Source organism: Aythya marila (genome assembly GCF_965140915.1).
Source record: "Aythya marila genome assembly, chromosome: 4".
Lineage (NCBI taxonomy): Eukaryota > Metazoa > Chordata > Aves > Anseriformes > Anatidae > Aythya > Aythya marila.
In genome coordinates this window covers 40,918,308-40,943,319 of record NC_139045.1, presented here as the reverse complement: position 1 = coordinate 40,943,319, position 25,012 = coordinate 40,918,308, and the positions used below count along the sequence as shown (strand labels likewise).

Below are 25,012 nucleotides of genomic sequence, written 5' to 3'. Positions count from 1 at the left end.
TTTACATTTAGGTGTGCCTTCCTCATTCGCGTCAATGGAAAACGTGGTGTTGTTCAATAGTCCATCTTTGGGTCCCGACGCCCCTAAGATAGAGGATTTAAAATGGCATTCTGCATTCTTCAGGAAACAAATGGGCACATCTCTAACGCACTCTTTGAAAAAACCACACAAGAGAGACAGAGTAAGAAATAGCTCTGGGAGCAACAGCAAGTCCATGCTGAGGCAGCCCAACCAGAGGGAAGGTGGTGCGGCTCCAGGTAGCTTTTTAAATTTTGACAAGACCTTTGCAGAAACACGGATTGTATCAGCACAGCAGAAAAACGGCATAGTTATGCCAGACCACAGAAAAAGAAGAGACAATCGTCCACAATGCGAGGTAATCAAGGCAGAACTAAAGGAAAAAACTTCCAAACACAACCACAAACCACTGAGACCCACAGAACTCTCTCAGAGGCAATCAGAAAACAAAAGGGCTGTGAACCACTCCAGTGGTAGGTCAGCACCTGGCACACGGAGAGATATAGTGCCTAAATGCAATGGGGGTCTTGTCAAAGTAAACTCTAATCAGACAGTAGTTAAAGTGCCTACGACGCCCACCAGCCCAGTGAAAAACTGGGGCGGATTCCGAATTCCAAAGAAGGGGGAGAGGCAGCAGCAGGGCGAGAGCCCAGAGGAGACATGCCGCCAGAACTCCAGCTACCCCTACCTGGGCGTGGGCAGAGTTTCACCGAAGGACAGGGCAAAAAGCAAGCTAAAGCCTGACAGTGAGAATGATGGGTACGTCCCCGATGCAGAAATGAGCGACTCAGAAACTGAAGTGGCTGAAAAAAAATGCAGACAGCAGAGGCTCAGTCCAAACAGCTCTATCAGCAGGAGAACGGACATTATTAGGAGAAGCATCTTGGCATCCTGACGGGGCAGCGTGGCACCATGGTCAGTAGAGTCACTGCCTACAAGCCAACTTCACTTTATTTATTGGTGTGAGAGGGGAGAGTTCTTAGACGTGACTACGGACTGACAGATTGATAACCCATTATTCCCAAGCTGTATAAACATGTTTACATACTCTTAAAGCTGGATTTGTTTGCTCCCCAGCTCATTCTGTGACAAGTTTCTATCTCCTTTATTTGCAACCTTTCCGGGCAAGCAGAGAAATGACATCACTACTAAACCAGGATGATGAACACTAAAGTAACTCACAGAAACATTTAGGGGGCTAGGGTGGGTAGGGGGAAGTAGGCTGCATTCATCCCTTTTAGCAAAACAGCACTGTTACAATTCTCTTACCTTCCCCTGCTTTCCAGAAAAGCACAAGCTCTTAATTTACCTAGTGTGTGTATTGAATCAAAGATGGTTATTTATTTAACCATATTGCACTGCTACACCCCCTTAAAAATGGTCACTTGCCTTGGATTGGTGGTAGGTCTTTGTCCTCCATTTGCAGAATGTTTTTGTTGCACTCAGTTTGAGAACAGGTAGCAGCCAAAAACCCTCCGCAAGCTCCAGTCTAGGTGCAACTGGGTCTGCGAGATAACCAGACGTAACTGGGGTGTTACACTGGAGAAAAAGGAAGGGGCAGGTCAGGGCTGCAGCTGCCATACACTGCAACCGCTTCAAGGTACTCAGGCTGAGTGTGTAGCTTAGTTCTGAGAAAGGGGGCAGGCTTGTGGGTTCCTGGGCCCTCTGGCATAACCCGCAGCATTTAGTCAGTCACCTGCCTCCTGGAATACATTGACAATTTTAGAAAAATTATTCTAAGGCACTAGTCATTAGGATTTCCCAAAGCCCACCACGTATGCACTAATAATGGTATGTACTGGGAAAGCCAAGCTTATGACACTAAAGGGTTACTTTAAAATGGACATAAATATATATTTTTAAATAAAATGGAAAGGCAATAAATTGTGATTAGCTCTTTACAGTCAAATGAAGAAAAAAAGTATTCTATTCTGGACTAGATTTGATGGAAGAGGGAACTCATATGCATACTTTTTTTTAAATAATTGCAAATGGCAATAACTAGTAAGCTACGAGCAATAATATTAATAGTTCATTATTGTACTTTTTGTACTGAGTGCACATGTAACTGGATTGTTAGAAGCCTGTCAATTTGGAATTCTGCATAGATTTAAGTCAGGTATGTACTGGTTAAAAGGAAGTTTAAGCAGGCAACGTGCTACAGAAATACAGGCGTAAAGAACAAAATCCCATTATTTTTCACTCCTAGCCTGCCCTTACCACGTTCACTTACATTTTAATGTTAGACCCTTCCATCTTGAGCAGGGAAAATTCTAAAATCAGTAGAACTCTGCCATAAATGAGTCTTCCAGAGGATTCAATCAAAAAAAGGCTTATTAACACCCCATCTTGCTATGCAAGTTACCGCTTACTTACACATTTTGACAGAACGTATCTCTGTCATTTGTGTTTTAAAAGTTTTAAGTCTTGACCTTTTGATAGTGTTTGGGGTGACGGTGAGAAAAGGGTATTTTGTTTAACATGGTATACTTCTAAAATACCATTGCTGGATCCATGAAGTTGGATTGACCTCACGACTCACACAGGTTAAAATTAAACAGGGCACAGGTGAACGTGAAATGATGTAGTTGCTCTTGGGATGTGATCAAATGAAAGCACTTACCTGATCAGCAACAGACAGACAACAGGTAAGTGCAGGTAGTTCTACTCGACATACAGCAACATTTTCAAGGCAGGCATTGCTATTTTCTGTAAGAAGCTCACGACCATGTAAGGAATTGTTTGTCAAGCCATAGATGGAATAATCTAAATTTTGATTCTAAGTAAACATTTAACCTCACACCAATTTGAAAGAGGTATCTTGTTAATTTGCACTATTATGAATGCTAACATTGTGCAGAATTAATGCCTTACCTGTTCTGCTCCCTGATGTTTAGGTTAATAAGCTTTCTAACGTTTCAAGTTATGCTGAACCAAAACCAAAAAAGCTCTTTTCCCCCACCCCAATTACAAAAAGCTGTAAGATGACTGCAGTGTGACCAGATCTGTAGGATAGTTTTGTCTCCCATGCTTAGCGCTCAACAAAGAGGTGTCGTAAGCAGCAGTGACAATACAAACCCACGCCCTCTGTTCTATTGGGATAGACCATTTGCTTAATTTCTGTTTCTGAGCATTACCTTTCCTTGTGCAGACTGACCAAGAAATCTTTGATTATGATTGGTGTATTATGTCAAACTGTAGGCTAGTTGAACTTTTTGTAAAGTTGCCTGGAATGCCATTTGTTAGGTTATGAACTCACACAAATCTAAATGAAGGGTTATACGTGTTGTGTACAAATCTTAATTTCAGAAAATCGAAAAATTTGTCATTACATTTGTAAAACCTTGTACAGAAGATTTTTCACTATGTGCCTAGCTTTGGTGTCCATTCAGCTGAAATTAATTAAAAAAGGTGCATGAAGAGAAACAGATAGAAATAAAAAGTATATGTAGAGATGACTATTTTATATTACATGGCCCAATCCTGTATTTATTTTACCCCTTTTTTGAAGTATTTATAAAGACCTAGTTGAAAACAGCTGTATTTTTTGTTAAAATATTCAGTAGAATTGTGCCTTTTTGTCTGTATGTGAATAAATGCTGTAAATTTTTGCAATATGTTTGCAACAGTGGTTTACAATAATGACTTTGTTTGGGTTTTCACATAAACACTTAACTGCAATGATTTCAACAACTTTCACGGTTACAAGAGGCATTTAATTTGGATCATTACAGGTATCAAAATGCATGCTAAGGTTGCAAGAGAAAATATTTTGTTTAGGAATAGTATAGGGCTTCATTACTGACAGCTGTGCCCACCCAATCAACAGCAAATTGCATACTTACTTTTTCTTGATATCTTCAAAGACATGTTACTTACCTCCAAGAATTTCAATTCTTTGATATACAATGTCCTTCCGAAGTCCAAAATCTTCCTTCATGTTCCACTGGAAGGGTAAGTCAGGTTTCTTACCTGTTAACTCTGCAAGATAAGCAGGCTGAATGGACAGACACCCCACCAAGTGCCTGTACTCAGCAATGCAAGATGTTAGTTGCTGTAGCACTTCTTATGTAATGGGAAGCACAGCATCACACTACAGCATCTTTAAAACACTCATGAACTAGCGTTAGGGTGGGAAAGGAAGGCAGGGGAAGCCCAGACTCTTCAAAGATGTATAAAAAGAAATACATAAATGTAAAACAGCCAAGACACGTTTGCAAAGACCACTCTTTGACTCCATTAAATAACCTGGTATCACTAGGAAAGACAAAACTTACCTAAGCTGAAAAATCTCAACTGTTTCAGCTCTGAGCAGCCGTTGTGGGCGGTGTGCCAGAAGACCCCTGAGGAAGCCAAACTGAATGAAGTGGAGGGGGTGGATGATGAGCTAAACTTAGACCACACGCCCCTTCCTACCTGGCCAATTTTTAGTTGCTCAGAGAACTAGGCAGACAGATCAAAGAGAGAATCTGATTCTTTCCAGTTTCATCTGCCATGACTGCTCTGATGCCCCTTCACTTTACTCTCACATGCTTGTGTTGTTGTAATTCATACTCCAGCAAATAACCATTACACAAGAGCTTCATCAAAAGCTAAAGTGAATACTAGCCACCATTAAAAGCTAATGAAGTCTTGTGCCTCCAGAAACAAAGGAACAAAAATACTGTTGCTTAAAACCACAGAATTATCTGCCAATTTCAGCCAGGTTTCACCTCACAGAGCATCCTTTAAGGAGTGACTGGGATTCATAGCTCACACAAAATCTTCCAGGTTGTCTGTCAGCATTTCAGACGCACATTACACAAATGAAAGTTAAGGTGCCTGGTACTTACCTCCCTCTATATCATATATGTGGTTGATGAAAATCCCGCTGCAACAACTGTCTGGAGTATCATGACAATATAATCCATTTGCTTTAAAAATCTTTGAAGTCTTAGCAAAACTACAGATTATGGTGGATGCAGGCCTATATCAGACTGCAAAAGCATGAGCAAAGAAGTGTGTGCAACTCTAGAAGTAATAACTTCCTCTGAGGTAATCAGAATTTTTCCTTGAGGTTGCTTCCATCTTACAGGCGCTACTTTAACAGACTAGCATGCTTTTCTGGAGATGCCACAAACATACTTCCACATGGCAATCAACCCCATCTGTCCTCTAAAACACAAATGCAATGAAGATCCACTATGACAGACACATGGTCTTCGTTATCCCAAAACAATGCGTTTCAGCAAGCACTAGATAAGCAGGGTAAGCATTATTGATCAACTGCATTAGAAGCCATAAAACAGAACTACACTCTTCACATTTAAAAGGGATGACAAGAAATTAAATTTAGTTCAAAATGACAGCACTTCCAAATTAGTTACATGTATCACGTTTATAATACACGCTGAAAGAAAATAGTTCAGCTAGAATTTGAGGATAATATTTATGAAATTTCTCATCTATCAAAGAAAAACTTGAACACAAGAGGATTGCCACATACTGGCATCTGTAGAATTCAAACACACTATGTAAGAGTGTGTAAAAGCTGGATGACCACCCTTGTACAAATTCAAGTACCAGAGAACTAAGGTTCCCAGACATATACCACCCAAGACAGCATGTCAACACAAAAGCAAGGAACGATTGAAAAGTTGTAACTAGGGGAGAGGGAAAAAAAAAAAAAAAAAAAAGCACAACTGAAGAAAAATTACGGTCCTTAAAAACTATCTGTAAGAATAATCATAAATAAATAACTTTATTTATTAACTGTTTCCCAGGGACATCACAACAAACTGAAGTGAATTCGTAAAAATGGAAGGCAACGGAGGCATTTCCCAGTTACAACACCTACCATAAAAACAGCAACTGTTTGACATTCATGATGTAATTGGTGTCTTACTACACCTTGTAAAAGATTTTCAAAATGTTCCCAAGTTACTGCACTACCAAAAAACTGGTATTAACAGTATGTCAACAAAGCTGCTTAAGAACTTCCGTGTAATAACGTCTATTGCCTGTAAACACTTCTGTAGCTGGATATAGCTGGTATTTTTTTTTTTTAAGACCAAAACTGACCAATATGCCACAGCACTGTATCAGATTGTTCCATCTGCTACATTAAAGAACTTTAATTACATCATTTTGCAGTCTTCTCCCTATGTTTACTACTCATGCAGAGACAGAATCTTCATCCACCCTTCCTTCTTACCTGAGTAAAACAGAAAATGTTTATACAAACTTTTACAAGCCTTGCTATGCATTTGCTTTTAATGCTCCAATATAAGATTTCTCCAGCAATCTTCTTAACTCCAACATGGTGTGAATGACACAATACATCTTTTTAAATGTTTTCCAGTTCCTTTAGCGAAGCAGCTTTTTTCTTCTGTGAAGTTATGATGCTAAGCTGTAATTAAGAACAAACAGATAGCTTCCTATAAATTTTTTTAAGATCTAAGTAACAGTACACATTCAATATGGAAAATGTCATGGAGAGGGAACAAGCTTAGTTAAGTTGGTATTTGGGGTAAACAGAAGAATTTATTATGCATTTTGTAGATGATTACTGCTTGCATCTTATTTCAGATCTCAAAGAATTACAGATGATGAAAGATTAGGTAGAACGCTTAAAGGTATTTATATAGAATACGTGCATTTTCAGTCTATGCAAACATTATCTTGCATTTGTAATGCTTTTTCACTGAATTACTATTATTTAATAATAAGCTAAGATTCATAGTCATTGAATAACCACTGATAATTTAATATATTATTTCTTCATAATCATCTCTCCTATAAAAGTACCACACAAACTATAGTGCACAATAACGCACCACTGAGAAACAGTCGCCTTTGGCTTAGAAGGCAAAAAGCTCCAGCCTACAATCCAGCAGTGAGCCAAAAACCCATCTGACAACCCTACTTGTGCCTTACTTTCATCTCCTTAATACCTTTAAGAAGCCCCCTCCTGCCTTGCCTCCCCCTGCCTGTTCTTCAGAAAGGCCAAGTCAGCATTTTGTGCGAATGCACACCATGACAGTGCAACAGTGACTTGAAATAATGTTGAAAACATCAAAAGAAAGAAAAAAGGTGGGAAACTGGAGTATTAGACTTTAACCTACATCAACAAACATTTCTGGTTTGTACTGTGTCTCTGAAAATAGGTTTGTGGCGCTCTATATATGGCACAAGCTTTGTTTCTTCAGGGAGAGGGGAACCAACATGGAACCACCCCTTTAAGTACAGTCCTAAATCAACCAACCACCACAGCCAGTCCTTAGTCCTTTATGGTAAGTCCCTTACCTTTATAGTAACCCCTACAATACATAGGGGTTAGTTACCTTCCAAGGTAGCCTTCTTCCCCTGTAGAAATTCAGTGTACTGACAAAATCTCAGCAGAATAAATATAACACTACATTTAATTTCATTAGCAGTATTTTGCTTGCATACACAAATATACTATGAGTCTGTTTCCTTTGAGTGGAAAAATCAGTGCTGCTATTTCTCATAGATTTCCTTCTTCTGATGGCATCACATTCAGGTCCCAGACCTGCTGGACATCCATCATGATATGCCTTTGATTGGTATTATATACCAATTGTGCCACTACTAAATATTTTCATGCTGTAGTACTTTACTGACATGCCACCTGATCATCCAGGTTTACATTTCTAATTTTACTGAAAGGCTTAAAACATGTGAAGAGAATGGTTTATTAGCATACAGGAACTGTGGCTGTAATTGCTGCAGGCCCTACTGAAGACACACATATATGCCACATGGATGTCTAGCATTTTTCAAATCCTTTCAAAATCTCTCATGGGAAAACTGAAACAACTACGTATCAGTTACCTCAACCTATAGCAGTGAAAGGAGAAACGATGATGCCATCCATACCAGATCCATCTCTCAAAGCACACAATTTGTAAGGAAAGTAATTATCACTACTTTGAAAGAGTTACTGATTTAACATCAGTCAGCATAAACTGTTTTACCAAACTGGTCAGTGAATCACACAGCCAAGTCAATTCCATGATGCTTCACAAACATGAGCAGATTTTCTCTAGCTAACTTGCTTCTGCAACAAGCAGTTGTTGGAGCTTCACTGACACTTCAGTCACTACATGAAGTCCTGCCAGCAGTAACCTCTGACAAGCCTGAGGAGGGGCAAGGCAGTTCTAAAGACTATCAGCAAGATCTGAACAACAATACAGCTGATAAACATCTTGTCAAATCTTTGTTATCTTTCTGGGACACTGGTGCAGAACTGTTAGTTACCAATGTTTTCTGGAGCAGCAGGACCTCTTCCTATATGGGTAACTAAGTCCAGGAACGTATTCCCTTGAAAGGTGTATGACCATGTTTTTTTTTTTTTTTTTTTTTAAGGCAGAGAGCATATCAGAACTATTAGAGCTAAATAAATAGATCCATGTAACAAAGAGAAGTTTAAAAAAAAATAAAAATTGGTCTTCCAGAGCAAATTTTTACCAACTGGATATAGACCTTGTTGTGGCAGGGAGCATTTCCAGCCAGGAAACATAACTTATGTTATGACAGCGATGCTCGTTTTTTTCACTGTTGTTGGAAAACAAACAAACAAACAAACAAACAAAAAAAACAACACCAAAAAAAAAACAAACACAAAAAACACACACACACACACAAAAAACCCTATTTATCTTAACTGGACAATTTAGATTAACCAAACATTTCCTCTCTGCAACTCATGCAGGGTCACCCACATTAAAAAGCAAATAGTGTTTCCTAAGTCACTAAATACAAGTAGGAGGCAAAAGGATCATGTTTTAATAGGCAAAACTTGAGCAACAGATATGCTTGGCAAACAAGTGAACGCGATAGAGAGACCTCCATAGGATTTGCTTCAAGACATGCAGCTCAAATAGCAGGGGGAGAGAATGCTGAAGGGATGTCCATCAGAGAATATAATTATAGGTAGCAAAAGGTTGAAACAACTATAGCCTAAATTTTCTCAGAAGATAAGCAGTAACTTTCCACCTTTCCCCCCAGTATCCCTTATGTCCAAAAATACTGAAGAATACTGGTCAAAGTTGGAATTGAGTTGTAAGGGAACTGGAAAAGAAGGCTGCAAAAATTCAGCTCATTAAGTAATTACAATGGTGCACAAAGAGGTCTTAGGAATACGAATAGCTCTAATAGACACAACATGTCTGAAGCTTTCAGACCACTGAAACACATACTAGGCATATTTACTATGGTAGTGAGCTACATGCACCATCCCTGCCTTCCCCCCTTGCCATGGCCTGGAGAAAACCAAGTTATTTCTTATGCTTTCTGCGTAACTTTCAGTACTTTTGACATCACAGGACTTAATTATATCTATTATATGTAACTTATGACAACTGCAGGGGTGTGTACTTTTCCAACAGTCCTTGGGGTTATTGCTACTGGACTAATGAAAATGCAGATGAGCAGACAAGAAATTAACAACCTCTGGAGTTCACACAATATGCCAGGTTCGCAAGGTTGTAGTCTGATGAACAGGTCCACACCATCAGTTCTGTCCTGCACTCACTGCACAAAATTTCCCCACGCTATTCATGCAGCCATGCAATGAATTAGAGCAGGAAGCTGGCCAAAAAAAACACACCAAACAAAATACCCACAAAACAGCTGTGCTGCTTAACATTTTTATAAATGCTGTTCTCTACCCAGCAACTCAAGACATGCTTTGTTTCAAAGCAGTGCTCTGTTCTCAGACAGAGACTCGCCAGGAGATAGGTACTTCTGTGTTTCATGAAGCCATCACTTCCAGCTGCTGCAGCAGGTTACACCAAGCTACAAAAACAAGCCTGCTTATGTAAACAAGAGCAGAAATTATTTAAGGAGTTTTTTTTTTTTTTTTTAAACTTGCTGCCATTTCTGTATAGCAGAATATGGAAACAATCTACCTTCATTCACACACTGAACCACAAGTGTAAAATTTGTTTCCATAAACAAATCTACATCATCAGTTAAGCATCCTCTCAGAAAGCAGCATTTAATCAAACATGCATCAGTTTTGTGATGACACATTCAAAATACAAGATTGCTGTTCAAATTACTTTAGTAATACTGAATACAGAAGATCACCTCTGCCTTGGGAATAACATGAAGTGAGTATTTTTGCAATATTCAATGAGATTTTTGTAGTTAGAGAACTGTTATAGTTTTGTACCTTTTGTGATGCAGTCGCTGCCCTCTGTTCTGCCTGGCTTAGTCGCTTTTGAAGCCTATTGATGTATTCTCGATACTCTATCATTAATTTTTCATCCTGTGGAAACGAAGTACCTTGTTACAAATGTAAAGTTCTCTTTACTGGATCCATACCTATTGCAGTGAAAAGCTTAAAGCAAGAGGAATTTAAGTGGAGCTGTTTACCACATATAATAACACTCAAGACACACTTTTGACACATTACAGACAGTTTCCAGCTCAAATATGACATTCTATCACTTTTCCAATCACAGCAATCTTAAGAGGAAGTTTTATTCATTTCACCATTTGAAGTAAGACACAAAGCTGGCATTTCAATCCAGATAATTTAATTTACACTATCTTACAATATAAATATTTTAGCTATATTCAAAGGGAAAAAATAATATGCATATGGTATTAATCTTGCTACAGCTGCCTTCTGTTCCCTTCATCAAACGGTATGTATAAAGCCTTTCTTTACCATTCTTTAACATTAGTTTCAAAAATCTATTCCCACCTTAACTCCATTTTTCTCCTCCAAATAATACAGCACTACAAAAAACAACACACAAGGATTCATCCTAGCCAGAACTGGATATTATCCCAGATTTATGAAGCAGACTGACAGGGTAGCTGTTTTCTAAAGTGACCGTTAATTATTGAACAATGCACATTCCAAAACAGCCATGGCCTTAATTTTTAATGAATAATGCTTTTATCTGTATGCATATGTACACATAAAGTGTACATTCTACTATACATATAGTATGCTGAAAAACTGATCTCTCTGCATATGCTACATTATCCATAACACAATGCATCCTCCTTTTTAGAGATATGCAGACGTAGGCCTAAGTTTCTTCACAAACATTTCCTGAACTGTATAAAATTACCAGATTAGTAACCATGAGAGATAATCTCTCTACCTTTCCTAATAATTTGAGAGTAAAGTTAATTTGTCTTCCTGTCATTTGAACACAACAGTCAGCAGAAACAATGGTGTTTTCAAGCTATGTCTACTCCTGTCAAAAATCCTTTTTTTTAAAACAAACAAACAAACAAACAAAAAAAAATAGAAACATAACTCATCTAAATGGGTTTCTGTTAAGATCCTAGTGTATCCGCATTCTGTTGTAACTGAAAGGAGTGGTCATTATCGGCCAATATCTTACCTCAATTACCTTTTCATTTGCCATTTCCAGCTGAGAAATGAGCTCCTGGGTACGAAGTTTTTGTTGACTCAGCTCACTTCTATTAATCAGAAGAAAGATGCTGATTAACACAAAGTAGTGCATCAGTTATCAGAACATGATCTCAAAGGCTGTTTCTTGCATTGTATGGGCTTGTGGCATATTTTTAATTACAGCGTTACTCTTAACACATTAATTTCAAAAGCACTACAAACAGATTGTGTATTCACAACTGTAATGGCAGAGGAATTAAATGTGTTAGTTAGAATTAAAAGAACTTTGTCACAAGCATTCAACAATTTACAGGGCTTTCCTGCTGTTTATCTTATTTTACAGGCATATTATCAAATACGCTATGAATTTGCCCAGTGCATTTAATTCTTAGATTAAAATTCTAATGAGTGTTTTATAATCAGACTTCAATATGGACATTTTTGAAAATACTTTGAAGTACAAAACTCAAATCCTTCTGTGCTTTGTGTGACAGACAACAATGCAACATTTCATAAGGAATACGTTCCCTTCTTCAAAGTGGTCTTTTTACTATTACACCACGAGTTTTACTGATCCTAACTTTGTATAGTAGTGAAGATAAAATAATAATTATTAATTAATAATGCAATTAATATTAATAATTCAATTAATATTATGCACCAAAACGAGCCATTTTCAGTATACAAGTCCTAACGAACAGCTGTTTTTTGAAAACTGTCTTAAAGTTCATTTTTTATAAGCCATTTTGTTAGCAATACAAAAATTTCACACAATTCACATTTTTTCATACATACCTTTTCAAAATAAACTATTCAAACGCTACAGCTTACAATGTGTGAACTGCTTATGGTCAAATTTAACTATACTAATAAAAAAGGCTTTGACAATACAGAACTATCAAATTGTGACAAACCATCTCTATGCTTCGTCAGCTTAAGGAGAGTACCTAAAAATTAATTTTCAATACTAAGAATTCTTACTAGTGAAAACAATCAGTCTCCTCTCTTTGTTCTGTGGTGTGGAATTAGCATTCTTAGCAGCACAGACCATAAATGGAGTTTGTATGCTCAGGTACAGCTGTATATCAAGAAATTATTTTGTAATTACATCACACTGAACATGTTTTGGAAGCAAACAGTTTAACCTTGTAAGTATAAGGAAATATGACAGCTGTCAGGACAGACAGTTGATTTGTTCTGATTGTTAACCCTCCCCCTAATACATATTATGAGATTTTAATATTAAAATTCAGTGTTAACTCCAACTGCTGAATAATTAAATCAGTCTCTATGGCATATTGTCTTTGTTAAGTGAGTAGGAAACAAAAGGTGAGCTTTTAGTATTTTGGCAGACGGGTGATAAATTCACCAGCTGTAGCAAGTACATTCTGCGGAGCTCTCATATGACAAATATAGCATGTGCCAGATGTTTTTTTGGTTGAGTTATACTATAATATGCTTCAGTTAGTCTTACTAATTATGAATTTTGTATACTGCCAGTACCTGCAGCTGTCTCTCATCCTGTTAATTTTTTTCTTTAATGAACATCTTAAAATAAGCAGTTATGGCTGCCAAACATTACAGAAGTGCAGCCAAGAATAATGTTTTGGAAATGGAGGAAACTTCTTCATCTCAAGATGCTGTGCAATTCACTCTGTGTACTGTACAGGATATGGGGAGAAGGAGAAAGTGGCTCTGGCCAACACTTCATACACAGACCAAAAAAAAGAAAAAAGGTTCCTCAGAGGTAGATTCTTTTCAAATATAGAAAAGATAAATCTGAGAACTCCGATAAAGACACACAGCTACAGATGAGTCAGAAACTCTTAACTATAATACAGAAATGTTTCAGAAACAGAAATTGGAACAAAGACACACAAAATAGCTGCAATAAGGTAAGAAGAAAGTTATGACTTAAGCTAAGCACATTATTTAAATTTAGAAACAATATGGCAAGAATTCCATTTTAAGTAGTGATGATTATAATTCTAGTTAATTTTACAACAAATGTGTTTTTTTTTTTTTTTTTTCCCAAAATGATATACCTTACTACTAGACAATAGTGGCAGATAGCTAACGTTACAAATGTGCTATTTTTTCATACTACGTATTAGTATTTAAATTTAACACTTTCCTTTGAGGAGAGTTAAGATTTTTGAATTAACTTAAATGATTTTTTACAAGGCAACCATTTTTGAAGTACTTACCCTATTATTTAAGCCAATGTTTATAAACTATCTTATGTGCTGATTGTTCTCTTAGATTCAGTTTATTCTCTTCTAAGAAGAGTTTTCTTTTCTAAGTTTCTAAGAGTTTTCTAAGAAGAGAACAGAATTATATATATGTTACCACCCCTAATCAGACTTATTTGTACCTTAACTAAACAATCACGAGTCTGAGACCAAAGATTCACTGCAATTCACTGCAAAGTTGACAGAAGTGTAAATTTCCTGTAAAGTTTTCAAGTTACAAGATCCATATTTTTACCATCTGCAGTTTTCATGTTACACTGCACTGAAGGTCATTCTATTGATAATACAGTCGTTTGACTGAATATGACATTTCAATTTTCTCTGTGAATCTTGTTCTGACCTCTGGTCCAGAACAGAATTATGTTCAACAAGTACGTGCTCCTTGTATTGACCACTGGTGAGGATTCTGCTTAGTGAGTACATGTAGCCACTGCTTATCTGCCAAATTTCAGTTTACCCCAATTCTTTTTTCCTCATTCTCAGGGTTAGAACTTAAAAAGAATGAAAAATACCAATAGGTGAATTACAAGGGATTAACCATCTATTACAGCTTGTCTTATGACCTCTTTCTTTCCTTGTTTAACCTCATTAGCGTAAATACAGCCCACTCAAGGCCCAGCACTGGACTTTAAACAATGAATGAATAATTTTCCCTCCCACCCACCTTTAAAATTTGTGTACTGACTTTCATTTGCATTTTCTTTTAGTAACTGCTTACAGATTTGATTACCCTGTTTTTGCTTAAATTCTGTTGTCAGAACTTTCTCTCTTACACCTTCTCGATCTAGCCTGCGTTCTCTTCTTACTGAGGTTTGTTTCCTTCCATTCATAAATTTCATAACATTATCTTGGTATTGGTGGCTTCATTTTCTAACTTTGCTGCCATTTATTCTTCTCAGATTAAATATGAAGAACCATATAGCCTTATTCACAATGCTGTAGGGTAATAAGAACAGTTCTAGCCAGTACCTTTCCCCCCAAGATATGGCCAAACTGACAGTGATCTTGGAGTTGTGTTCTACAGATGTAAAACTGTAAGCTCTACATCCTGTGATGAAAAACAAAAAAAGCTGTCTCTGTTTCTTACAAAATCCTACATACATGGACTCCAGCAGAATGAGGGACAGGGTTAGAAGGGAACTGAAAAATGTCATGGATTCAGGTAAAAGAGTTTAGCAACTGAAAGGAAAAAAAGCAAAAGCAATCACTCACCACCAAAAGAGGAACACCCACCTACTTTGGAAAATCCTTCATCCAGTTTAATTTCTGAGAATTAGATTATTATGAATGGTTTATCGCCTTGGCCAGTTTGGCCAGCTTTCCCAACTACCTCCCCTCTCTACTTCTTGCCCACCTCCAGCATACTCACTGGGGTGGCAGCATGAGAAACAGAGGCTTTCGCACTGCATAAGCATTGTTTGTCAATAGCTGAAGCATCACTGCATTATCAACATGGTTCTGGTCACAAATCTAAAACGCAGCCCCAGTACTCTGAAGGTGAGAGATTTTTATATGTATTTATATATATATAAATATATAAAGACATAGACAATTTTTTTTTTTTTTAACATACATATATATAGAAAAAAACAAACAAAAATTCATCAGCAAAAGCCTTTGGACAACTTATCTTTAAATATGAACACTGTACCACTTTCTTTTTTAAAACTTTTAACAGTAATTACTGGAATGACTATTCTATAATTGTACATAGCTGCCGTCCTTTTCATAATCTCACTGTAGTTTAAGTTCACTTTAGTAAATGTCATTAAAACTCATAGTACATCTAAAATTGATGCAATCAAGACACAGAACAGCTTCATTTCATAGTCTGAAAGACTAGATGCTTTGCAGGAATAAAAAGGGTAAAGACTAGTCACAAGTCATGCTGCCAAGAGTAGCGTTTTTATTTGGAAGTATGACCTATGCTGCAAGAAGCACTGACCTTCCTAGTTACCTTCAAGATTGCCTTTTGGCACATGTATATCAAAGTAATCCTGGTTCTTTGCCCTTATAATGAGATGAAGGTAAGGTCTATTACCAGTAAATCCTTCTAAAAATGTACAGCATCTTAAGATGCTTAGAAGGAAGACAATTTTGTCTCATATATGAAGAATATATTGTACTTTTCTGAATAAAATGGTGGAATGTAGTCTACAAGTATTCAATTCATTGCCTAGTGTTTCAGCACTGTTTTTATTCCAAATTCAGTTTCACAGGCAACGATTATGTGTTTAACTTACACCGAGACCCAAGTGCCCAAGAAAGCACTGAGTAATTTTCAGCGAAGCTTAAAAGTATTGACTTACTAACATTTTTATCTACATTTTTTTCACTGAGTTACTAGATTCTCGTGCTATTTAAAAAATCACTTTGCTCTACTATTGGAGCTTGAAAATTTACTTTTCAATTAAAAAAAATTAAAAGTCAACTAATGTTCTCTGATGTTGCTTTGTTTCTTAAAAACATTTATTTAATGTTTCCTTTATGTATATATATTATACTTCGCAAATAAAACACAACACACTGAAAGACAACAAACAAGCAGCATAGAATATGGAAAAGCAAGCAGCTGTTGCCAGGAAGTTAGTAAAGAAGCCAAAATGTTTCAGACACTTTCACATGGAAAATGAAAGTAATGAGGAGAGACCAAAACAAGCAACAGATCATGAATTTAACGCAGAGGAATGGGAAACACCTACACTAAATGGGACGCTGACTCAATGCCTGTTAGGGCTCGAGAGCTGCACTAACAGCAAACTTCTGGTGAATGCACTGTTAAGCACTTTTATGTAATGTGCCTCCCCAGTAGACACGGGCTTGACTTTCTAAGGAAGTTTATAACTTCATGAAAAACATGCACTTGTAAAGCACATTACTATGCTGTAAGAGTAGTAATTCTTGTTAAAAACTGAAATTTTATGTCACCAACACAATCTCTGTATTTGCCCATACATTTACATGAATCCGATACATAAAACATTAACTTCATTAATTGCCAAGGTTTGACTCATACTGCTCTCAAAATATATTAAATAAACATGACATGCTTAGGGAGTTCTATGCTGAAACCCAAAAAGTCTATGTTAGTATCTTTATCTAAGCTCATACCCTTGCTGCCCAATCAAGACAGATGAAATTTCTAAAGAAAATATTAAGTTTTTCTTAAAAGTTCACAGCTTAACTAACCCTCTCAAAAACACAAACTTAGTAAGACATGTATATAGGAAAGCTGGGTGAACATCATCCTTTCACTTGGAGTCTGATATAAAACTTCCTGGTATGACTCCCTGCATTAGCTTCAAGAGGACATTCAAAACAGAACCTGTAATTCAATAGGCTGTGTTTAGCAAGTATCACTACTAGTTAGTGGTCTTGATGATAAATCTATCAGTGCATTGGCTGCAAAACTGTTTTGCTCTTTAAGTAACTCAGCAATTTTATTTTAGTTCACTACAAGGTAAGATGTGATTTGCCATTCTGCACTTGCACACAAAATGCTTATTCAAGAGTTATTGCGGTAAGATTAAAATAAATAATTATTAATTTAGAATATGAGCTTTGATTTTGCATTGAGTAACTTCTACTGTGCAGCTCAGGAGCTAGTTTTCATACCAACTGCATTCTATGCTGTATAATTAAGTATCTGGTAATGCACATAACATATATAAAAAATAAACTGGTTTTAAATTTCCTAGATAATATTTATTTATAGGTACTGTCATAGCTACTTGTCAACATAATATCAGAACATCACTGCACAGATTTAGATGAAATTCCTTATTTAATTTTAAATTACAACCTTTTATCAGAGAATTAACTTGTCACTGTTGCCAGCCTCCTTCTTAGGCAGAGCAAATCTTTTCCAATAAAAAACTCTGATTCTTGATTATACAAAAATGTAAAAGCATCACCAACAAAATCGTCTTAAAATGTAACTGACTTTGCTTTTAGACTTTGCATCAAAATGCCTACTAAAGTGACAGAGAACCAGATGGGCTTAGGGTAGACTTAGTTTATAATGAGATGAACTTTTTTTTCTATTCTGCAGATCAGGCAGCATTGGCTGATACAGAATGATAAATTAATGCAGGGGTTTCCCAGATGATACCACACAGGCATAAACAGGGGCATTTTGAAAATTTAATATCTATTTTTCATACAGATTCACAAAACAGACTTCCTCTCTTGTCTGTTATATTTTCTATGTCAGCATTTTGCTGCAGATAAGTAAGGTCTAAAGCTTTTGGGCCACTATTGCAACATTTTAACACTTTGCATTAAAGCTTCATGAAGGAAAGCAGCTGTTTCACAGACAATTTTAATTGCTTTGGAAGTTCACAATTTTTCCCTTTTAATTGGAAATTGCTGAATTATATTCTGAATCTCAGTTAGGAAAATAGATGCTCAGCTATGGCAGTTTTCTAGTTTCATGTACAGCAAATAAACTACAAATTTAACAGCTTAAATTTACCTTACCATGAAACACTACAAAATATTTTTCTTCTCTAGTTACTGCATTTAAAATAGATGTCAAAAAAGCATTACAAAGATGCAGCCATAAAGTGAAGCTGTATCACTAAGACTGTCAGTTAATATGCAGAGCTCCTGGTGTCTTGCAGACACAATGAACACTGTGATGATTTCTTCTGAAAGACACTTTTTGCTTTAAAAAAAACAACAAACACTGTTTAGTAATCTTCACAAAATGCAGAATATTTAAAGGCGAAATAAATCCAGCCTATATCTGGACTGAAAACATAAAAAAAACCTGCTTACTTAGGAGAGGTGAAAATGACAAGAGGGACTACGTAGGACTTTTTTTATCTAGAAAAATAGGCCAAAGTGTTAGCTCTAATTGGACTTAGCATGCTTTTGGTCTATCTGAAAAAGTTTAAACTGAACTAGTCATCATAGATGACTACAAAAATTGTTATAACCACTATAAAAGGAGTACTTTAAAAATAAAAGGGCTTCTAGGTTGACCAGTGAAGCTTCAATTAAATCAGAAAGGTCATCAATAAGTATTCCTCTATTTGAACAGAGGATAGGAACAACTTGTCATAATAGACAGTGGGTCACTTTAAAAACATAAGAAAATAGTTTCTAAGGGATGAACTGTACATACTACATATGACACTGCTATTTGCAAAATTCACTGGAGACCAAATTCACATTCTTCTCCCAGAAGTTCGAAAAACAAGTTAGAGTAGTGGTATGGTAAATCTGCAGATGTAGTCTACAACAGAAAGTTACATTTCCTTGCTCATGTTGGGAAACCTGGTTCTAATTCTACTTTCACCACAAGCATTCTGACAACTAAGAAATGTCAAACTATGCTTAAAAAATCTGACTTAAAATTGCAACAAGGATATTGGAAACATTATGGTTGAAGCTGACAAGTTGCAAACCATTAGAATGGAACATGAAAAATTTACAGATTACACCAAAGGAAATAAAAGCTAGAATTCATAGGTTTCCAATTTTAATATGGCAAAATCTTTGCTTCCTTGTTAACATAATAGTAAGCAACTTCTAAAATCAATCTGAACAAAGAAATATACTTGAGTGCATCCGGAACTTGACATGGCTGAAGTTAAAAAGGTAATTTCAAAGTTCTCAAATTAACAAAGCTGCATGCCCCAGATTTTTCTTCTAAAGACCACTGAATGCCCTCTCTAAAAGGTACATATAACATTATAATCTTCTCAAACCATTTAAAGAAACAAGACTTATGAAATCAGGCTTCCTGGTTTAGAAGTAATGATGCACCAGTCTCAATTTCCTCCAGTTTTCAACCAATTTTGAAAAGAGGGAGATCTTGAAGACAAACTTAGAAGATCTATAAAAATATGAGGCTAATTAATCTCTACTTTATAGGAAACTTGATCTGACTGACAGAGTCTCCTGAGCTTAGGCATCAAATAAAGCAAACATACATCTTTGCCTCTTGAGAAAGACTGTTGAAAATGTGGCCTCCCATACGCCTCCTATACCCCACAAACACCACCTACCTGGCCAGCGAGGGTGAATGATTGTGTGTTAGCTCGTAATTTGCCACAGTTTGTCTGCTACCTGCCAGCCAAAAATGCACAAGGAAGCTTAGATGGAGGAAGGCAGTATCAAAAAAGGAAGACACTAGAAAACCACTGTGCATGGATAAATTAATTTAAATTTTAACACTTTGCAATGTGTCCTTACAGTGAAAAGGAAAACCAAAATGAAAGCAGATGTCACATTTGCTTATTTCATAAACTGACTGGTAATGTATCTTAATGGATATTGTGTATACAAGTAGAAGCAAACACTACCTACAGCAGTATGCGTTTAAAACAAAGAAAGGCTTGTAGAATTTATTTCAAACATGACTTGAGAATAGCTTATTTTTCACTGGGATGCTTCCTTCACTACTCACTCATTTCCAATAACTCACCTTCTTATTTTTCTAAGCCAACTGCTGCCTGTTCGTATATAGGCTCACAGGCACCATACATGTTTGTATTGCCCAGCCTCTAGAAATGATATGTAGTATGTGTCTGCTGTGTGAGATGCCCTTGTCATGGCCTCTCAAGATTGAAAATGTTCTTATATTTTGTGCTGGGAATAAAAGCATGAGCCAGTTACCTGTCAACCTGTATGAATTAAGAGAAAAGTAAAGTTTATATCATATTTTTGCTTAAGGTAATCAAAAAACTCATTTGTATCCTCATTAATGACAACCAAGTGCTTGGATGAGAACATCAGATATGTCTCCCAATATGCTTTTTTCAACTTATTTTACAAGTCTAGAGACTCATTCCACAACTGATTTGATGAAGACTGCTCTGAATAGTGATAAATATAGGAGTTTTCATAATACAAAGCTATTTTTCTACACTGAGAATGCTATATTCTGAAAGAGAAAATTAAAAAGAACATATTCCATTTACTTTTTGTCATTACAAAATTCATACACATCAACGAGATGTGAAATTTCAACTTCAGTGATTAGCTGCTAACTTCACAAAGGGTTAAGTTAAAATGTTCTAAAGACAACAATTTTTTCTTTTATTTGCTACAAGCACATCATCTATTCTAGATGGTTTGCCCTTCATTGCTTTCCACCATCATACTGTCATAGCAAATGGTTACCAGAACTGTAACAGTTGCTGGAACAACAAATTTGCACTTACTTTAGCTTACTGATCCTGGCTTCTGCAGTTTCACTAAGACTTTTTGTTTCTTCTTTCCATCGATTTGTTGCTTTTTGCTGAGCTACCAACAAACGTCTAAGTTCAGCAGTAGACTTTTGACTGGTGTCTTCCAATTCCTTCAGTCGAGCTTCATATCCGTGTTTTTTCACAGCATGCTCATGCTCCATTGTGCTTATCTGGAAAAAATATCAATAGGATACAACCAAGTCTCTCACTTCCTTCTTTTTTTAAAAAACTCTTGAGCTAAATTTATAAGCGTTTGCTGAAAGCATGTAACATACAATAATTAAACTTGTAATTATATACTCAAATAGATGCATGTTCCCAAAGCCAATTTAAGCAAATAGTACAACTGACAATAAAGGATAATGAGCTGTGTATGCTTATTTTTGTAAATAAACTTTATCACTCTCCCTTGTGTTTTCTCCACAGAACATATTTTTTCTTCTCATCTAGCCAAAATGTGTTAGAACTTTCTGAACTGCAACCAGAATCTTTTGCACATTAGAGGAAAAGGGAGGCAAATAACAAATCTTATCTGTGACTGACTATAATGGAATTTGGTCTGATTAGGGACATATGAAGATCTAGTATTTGTTTTATAACTGCTACCTGTCACGCTTTACTAAAAGGTTCTAGAGTTGGAATAAGATTTCTTTTTTTAATTTGATTACTTTTTTTTAATCTTGAGGTACAAAGCGGTACCAGGACTTGAGATGGCCCTCATTCATAATTAACTACAACTGTTTACTCAAGTCTGTTTCATTGCTGTAGATTCTTAGATCCCTTCAGTATCCTTATACTCAGAGTTAAGAGCAGCGGGGAACGCATCAGCTCTATATATTTAGAAAGCATGTCAAATCAAAGCTGTTATTCCCTTCAGAAGCTAAAGGTACAATGAACCTGCTGAGATTAGTTATTAATACATTATCCCACATGCAGTCTGTTCAGGTACATTAAATGAAACATATTCAAAAAGAACATGTCTTTCAGCTAAGTATCTTGCTTGCAAATATTCACACAGAAAAATACTCTCTGTCCAGAAAAAAACAGAACTAATGTTTGACAACCATACCATTAATAAATTTGTTAGCTACACACTGCTTTGATAAGATGGTAGATATGCAAGCAGAGGAACACTGTACTGAGAGTCAATACATTCCTAACATTGAAGACAGTAGATAAAGATCTGGAATTGGAATGGGTAAAATCACTTGAAGGTAAATATGTTACTATTTGGAATATTTACCTTATGAAAGCATAGAATATTTGGGATCCTCTTACCAAGCTGAAAATAACACATTAAAATACAACCTAATTAGCCAAGGCTGAATTACTCACAAGATCATGAGGACATACGATACAGCACTACAACAAAATTACTTGTAAGCAGAAAAGAGGAAGCATCATTGAAACTTTCACTCCCTTACACGCTGCCTTATTAAGTAAATATCAGTCCTATATTAAAATAAAAACAGCACATAAACCATACCTTTATTTTAGCTTTTTTTTGAGCCTCTACGGCTAGTTTTCTCAAGCCTTCCATTTCTTTTTGCAATTGTTCGTTCTCTTGCTGAAGTTTTAACCTTTGTTCACTGACAAAACCAGTCTTCTCTCTTTCTGAATCCAGAATGCTTTGCAAATTACAGATAATTTCCTGGCAACGAGATTTCTCTTCCTCAGAGCTGAAAGAGAAGTCTTGTTTGAACGCAAGAAGAGAATCCATTTTACAGTTTCATAATGCTACTTTGCTGCAGTTGCAATGGTGCGAAGATAGGGGACACTAAGTTTGTAGACAGCAACAAAATCTTAATAGAGCAATTGGTCTAGTAGGACACTGCCTCTATTGCTGTTAAAGGAGGCTATCAGGAAGCAAAGTGAAGGCAGAAAAAGGAAGTTCTTCATGCAGTTATGTTTCAGGTATAGAACTCACTATCACACTATATTGTAGATGAAAGATTCAAGTAATCCATGTAACAGTAAGAGTGATAATTAAACATATAAATATATGATGTCACCTTTGGACATTTTTAAGCAGCCCATCACTATCAGAATGCTGTCAGAACATTCCAGTGAAGTATCACTGTCACCTTATACTAGTGATCAGTGTTTCCCTTAGATGATTTAATTTGGACAGTGCTCATGAACATACATAAATTTGGGACAGATTTTGGTCTGAGCCAGTATATACATCTCCCTGTTTCTTCCTGAAAGCTTGTATCAGCTCAGAATGTTTAATGGCCTTTACACCTAAGACTATGTGCAAGTCAGCGTAGTGTTTTATCAAGTCTAGGGAATTCATAACAGCAATCTAACATTCTAGCAATCTCAGTAAAATGGCAACGTGGAACAGTAGATTCTCATTTTAAACACATTTCTAGATTCCCAAATGATTGCTCTGGAGAAGAGAGAGAATTTATGATCATTGAAGATCATAAATAACTTACAGAGAATCCTACACTTTTTATTCTGAGAACAACCTGATCTAAAAACGTGTACTATACCATGTCGTTTACCATTACATTACTGGAATTACGATAATATCCGTTAGCTCTCTGAACACAGACCTGAAATGCAGTATGCTACATAAACATGGAGTGTTACACATGCACTAGAAGATACCACATTGCAGATGAATTTATAAAGTAATAAATTCTGCCCAAATATTTCAGAGCATAACTTTTCCTACAAACAGTATTAAGAAATATGTCAGGATTTCAAATAATGTACTCCAATTTTTATCATTTTGTAAAAAGAAAAAAAGCTGCTTGCAATTCTAGTCTTGCAAAGAAAACTTTTCATCCTATAGTCTGTTATTCCCCTTAATACTTTTATAGTGATTCATAATTACCCTTGCTTCAGAATTATGGCAACTTGATACTATTCCTGCTACTGATGGAAAATGTGACAAAGACCTAACACACTATCAACAGCTAGTCAGAAATAATTTCCATTATTTTCCATTCCTGTCTCTGTAACATCCATGACTTACTTCATTTCCAGCTGTTTCAGTTTATTTTGTGTTGTCTGTAGACTCAGCTGAAGGTCACCTTTTGTAGTTTCTGCAAGTAGGTACTTCTGATGCAGTTGCTCTAGTCTTCTATTGTCAGATTCATGTACTCTGTCTTCCCTGTAAATCTGAAGAATAAAATTCCATGTAAGATCAACTTTACCTTGCACGGGTGATTGACAGCGTAGTAATGACAACAATGCTACTCCTCATTATGCCCTATTTTTCAGATTTAAAACAAAACTGAATTTCATCGAATTTTAGTGTTGCTGCTACTTAGAAAAAAAAAACAAAAAGGTTTTCAAAGTTTTTTCATCCATTTGTATACTGAGCTTAAGTTTAACTGCACTATGTACCAAGATTCTTTCAAGTACCTCTCCCTTTACTTTTTACATTTTTCAAAGAATACTCTTTTTCAGTTTAGAATTACAGCTTTAAAATGATTTCTAGATTAATAGTTTAGAATGCTGACATGAGTATTTACAGTTAAGAAAAACTACTCAACAAGTAAGAAACTTAAGGGTCACAGAACTGTCCTTCATTCCAATATATTTGAAAAACATGAAACGTAAAAAATTAACACATCTTTTCCTACTGAAGAGAGATCTTAAACATGATGTAAAAATGCATAAAATTGCCTTACTTTTTCAAGTTCTTCTTCCACTGTTCGCTTTTCTCTAATGGCTCGTTCAATTTGACTCTGTTTTTCACCACATTCCTGTTTTAAAATAAGTCACTTTAAGTACATCTAATCAGAAATAACTCACAATAAAAATTCAAGAAGTGCCAAAGACAAATACCCACCATTGCAAATGTAATTTTTTGCTGTAGGTATGTATGCATTCAATTGTATTTACCTGTTCATTATTTTCTCTATAGGATTGGTCATTCACTACATAGACTACAACATGCCAAATGAAACTTTTTAGAAATAAATTTAATCCTTAAAAAGCTGCATAAAAACCAAACTCTTTTAGTCCCCCACAGCAGTTGTTACAAGTTCCAAGTTGATTCATGAATATGATGATTGTGATGCACTTTCTCTTAGTATACTTTATCAACTTTTGTATACTTTATTGCTACATATGCAACTACAGATATGCAATAATCAGCTTTCCTTGCTTTATTTATCCCTGAAAGAAACAGGGATACTTAAGAA

General features: G+C 36.0%; 2 protein-coding genes across 17 annotated transcripts in view; one reads left to right on the top strand and one right to left on the bottom strand.

Annotated features, from left to right (window-relative positions):
- The window catches only part of JADE1 (jade family PHD finger 1), a 147,437-nt gene extending 146,023 nt beyond the window's left edge, over window positions 1–1,414 (top strand). For all 14 annotated transcript variants that reach the window (XM_082760331.1, XM_082760336.1, XM_082760324.1 and 11 more), the window contains one exon: window positions 12–1,414. In XM_082760331.1, the coding sequence (XP_082616457.1) occupies window positions 12–913 (902 nt within the window). In that variant the 3' untranslated portion in view covers window positions 914–1,414. The remainder of the gene's footprint in view (window positions 1–11) is intronic.
- A 2,427-nt stretch (window positions 1,415–3,841) lies between these two features.
- Window positions 3,842–25,012, bottom strand: part of SCLT1 (sodium channel and clathrin linker 1) — a 45,207-nt gene continuing 24,036 nt past the window's right edge. For 2 of the 3 annotated variants that reach the window (XM_082760339.1, XM_082760341.1), the window contains exons 15-21: window positions 24,497–24,571; window positions 23,836–23,981; window positions 22,336–22,528; window positions 20,823–21,019; window positions 11,388–11,466; window positions 10,196–10,291; window positions 3,842–6,406 (exon numbers count right to left, since the gene is read on the bottom strand). In XM_082760339.1, the coding sequence (XP_082616465.1) occupies window positions 6,344–6,406; window positions 10,196–10,291; window positions 11,388–11,466; window positions 20,823–21,019; window positions 22,336–22,528; window positions 23,836–23,981; window positions 24,497–24,571 (849 nt within the window). In that variant the 3' untranslated portion in view covers window positions 3,842–6,343. The remainder of the gene's footprint in view (window positions 6,407–10,195; window positions 10,292–11,387; window positions 11,467–20,822; window positions 21,020–22,335; window positions 22,529–23,835; window positions 23,982–24,496; window positions 24,572–25,012) is intronic. The other variant, XM_082760340.1, reaches the window with a different exon arrangement.